The sequence below is a fragment of the Camelina sativa genome, chromosome 19 (assembly GCF_000633955.1).
Source record: "Camelina sativa cultivar DH55 chromosome 19, Cs, whole genome shotgun sequence".
NCBI lineage: Eukaryota > Viridiplantae > Streptophyta > Magnoliopsida > Brassicales > Brassicaceae > Camelina > Camelina sativa.
In genome coordinates, this window is record NC_025703.1 from 11,171,878 (window position 1) to 11,174,572 (window position 2,695).

A 2,695-nucleotide genomic window follows, 5' to 3' on the forward strand; every position below is an offset into this window, starting at 1 on the left:
ATGGATCCGGGAGATCCTACTTCGATACTTTTCACAAAGATCAGAACTTTAGAACCCGATTTCGCATCCAAAATCATTGGTTACTTGCTTTTACAAGACTTGGGTAATAGAGATTTGATGCGTTTGGCTCTTGGACCCGACACTTTCTTACAGTCCGTTTGTCTCAAAGCTAAATCTGCTTTAGGTCTTTCTTCTTCTTCTAATGGATCTTCTTCTTCCTCTGCTTCGTCCCCATTGAACCCTATCTCCAGGCCCATTAACATCCACCGTCACTCCTTGTCTCAGTCTTCAACCGGAAACGGGTTTATGGAGTTTTCTAGAAACCCTCTGTCTCCTTCTTACACCACCCCTGGCTCACTCGGAAGTAACCCTAACATGAATTCGAGTCCGTTTCAAGCAAGTTCGTCTCTTTTTGCTTCAGATGGTGGTGCTGTTGCTGTTGCTGCTGGTGACTCTACTGGAAACGGCGATTTACTCGATGAGCAGCAACTAGGGAACTACTTGTCGTTTCTCAACGAGTCTTCTTCCAAGAACAAGGACGAATCTGTGGATCCGTTTGGTTTCTCGTCTGACAATGGTGGAGATGCGCATTTGCATAAGAGGAGTTTCTCAGCCAGTGATGCTTGCTTCGGCTCAGAGGAACCCGGATTTGGCGGCGGCGGTTACAACAGGTTCCAACCCGGTGGTTTGGGTGATGATTTTGATTCTCCTGGTGGTTTTGGCTCGCCGGATTACGTTTCTAGACAGCAAGAGGAGATGATGAGGATGAAGATGGCTCAGAGGCAGCGAATGGCCGCTGCTCAGTACTTGGCGGCTTCTGGTTCTCCAATGTCGTATGAAAAAGGTCTCAGTTTGCTCTTGCATCAGCGTAATGCGCACAGGTAACTATGAAATGAAGCTTTTTTTTTTTTTTTTTTTTTTTTTTTTTTTTTTTTTTTTTTTTTTTTTTTTTTTTTTTTTTTTTTTTNGGTTGGTAAAGACTTCAGATTTAACCCCAAAAAAATGTGTTGGTTGCGGTGGATCATGTTTGAAGAAATCTTTGTGTTAGCTTATATGATATGTAAATTGATACTTTTCTTTTTTTGGTGGTGTTTTGTATTTGCAGATCAGGAGCAGGACAATTTGGGGAAGAGGGTTACTGGTATGGTAGTCCAGGCCGGCATGAAAGGGATGAGTCTATGGGAATGGGAGATAAATCTAACTCTGCATCTAAACAGATTTACTTGACATTTCCAGCTGACAGCTCCTTCACAGATGAAGATGTTTCCAATTATTTCGGGTAATGTTTCAAAAATACATTTTTTTGGTCAATGCTTTTTATGTGTTTGCATCATCAAAAGTTTGGTGGATGTCTATTAACGTAAGCCTGTCTCTGTTTAATCATGTTTCTTGTTTTCTTGTAGCAATTTTGGACCAGTGCAAGATGTTAGGATCCCCTACCAGCAGAAACGAATGTTTGGGTTTGTCACTTTTGTCCACTCTGAAACTGTGAGAATCATATTGGCCAGAGGAAATCCTCATTTCATCTGTGACTCACGTGTGCTCGTCAAACCATACAAGGAGAAGGGAAGAATCCTTGAAAAGTATGTTGAAACCTCTGTTCCTGCCTTATCTGTTTTTTTTTTTCTCTCCTTCCCACATTCTTCTTCTTTCCCATGTTTCCTTTTCTTATCATCGTTTTTATCATATAATAGCAGAAGGCAGCAGCAACAAATGCTGCAGCAGATGGAGAGAGGAAACTATTCTCCTGGTTCAAGTCCATCTGGAATGGATTCCAGGGATCTCTTTGACTGTCACCTCGGTTAGTTGAATCTTTTTCCTACGCTTGATTGGATATGGTTTCATCAAAGCTCAATCGCTTCTTTATTTTGTTTGGTATTTCTTCTAAGACCAGTCTTGTTTTGTTTGCTACCAGCACCAAGGATGTTTTCTAACACACAGGAGATGATGAGGAGAAAAGCTGAGCAGGCAGCTGACCTGCAACAAGCACTAGAATTTCAGAGGAAAAGATTTCTGAATCTGCAGTTGCCCGACATGGACAGTGAATCCTTTCTCCATCACCAGCGTGGTCTTGTTATTGNCTATGGGAATGGGAGATAAATCTAACTCTGCATCTAAACAGATTTACTTGACATTTCCAGCTGACAGCTCCTTCACAGATGAAGATGTTTCCAATTATTTCGGGTAATGTTTCAAAAATACATTTTTTTGGTCAATGCTTTTTATGTGTTTGCATCATCAAAAGTTTGGTGGATGTCTATTAACGTAAGCCTGTCTCTGTTTAATCATGTTTCTTGTTTTCTTGTAGCAATTTTGGACCAGTGCAAGATGTTAGGATCCCCTACCAGCAGAAACGAATGTTTGGGTTTGTCACTTTTGTCCACTCTGAAACTGTGAGAATCATATTGGCCAGAGGAAATCCTCATTTCATCTGTGACTCACGTGTGCTCGTCAAACCATACAAGGAGAAGGGAAGAATCCTTGAAAAGTATGTTGAAACCTCTGTTCCTGCCTTATCTGTTTTTTTTTTTCTCTCCTTCCCACATTCTTCTTCTTTCCCATGTTTCCTTTTCTTATCATCGTTTTTATCATATAATAGCAGAAGGCAGCAGCAACAAATGCTGCAGCAGATGGAGAGAGGAAACTATTCTCCTGGTTCAAGTCCATCTGGAATGGATTCCAGGGATCTCTTTGA

The 2,695-nt window shown here is 41.2% G+C and overlaps 1 protein-coding gene across 1 annotated transcript in view; it reads left to right on the forward strand.

Moving 5' to 3' along the window:
* The window catches only part of LOC104767694 (zinc finger CCCH domain-containing protein 55-like), a gene marked incomplete at its 3' end in the record, with an annotated part of 10,102 nt that continues 7,407 nt past the window's right edge, over positions 1-2,695 (forward strand). Inside the window, exons 1-5 of the mRNA XM_010491683.2 lie at positions 1-881; positions 1,106-1,279; positions 1,404-1,583; positions 1,698-1,801; positions 1,916-2,068. Coding sequence (XP_010489985.2) covers positions 1-881; positions 1,106-1,279; positions 1,404-1,583; positions 1,698-1,801; positions 1,916-2,068 — 1,492 coding nt within the window. The remainder of the gene's footprint in view (positions 882-1,105; positions 1,280-1,403; positions 1,584-1,697; positions 1,802-1,915; positions 2,069-2,695) is intronic.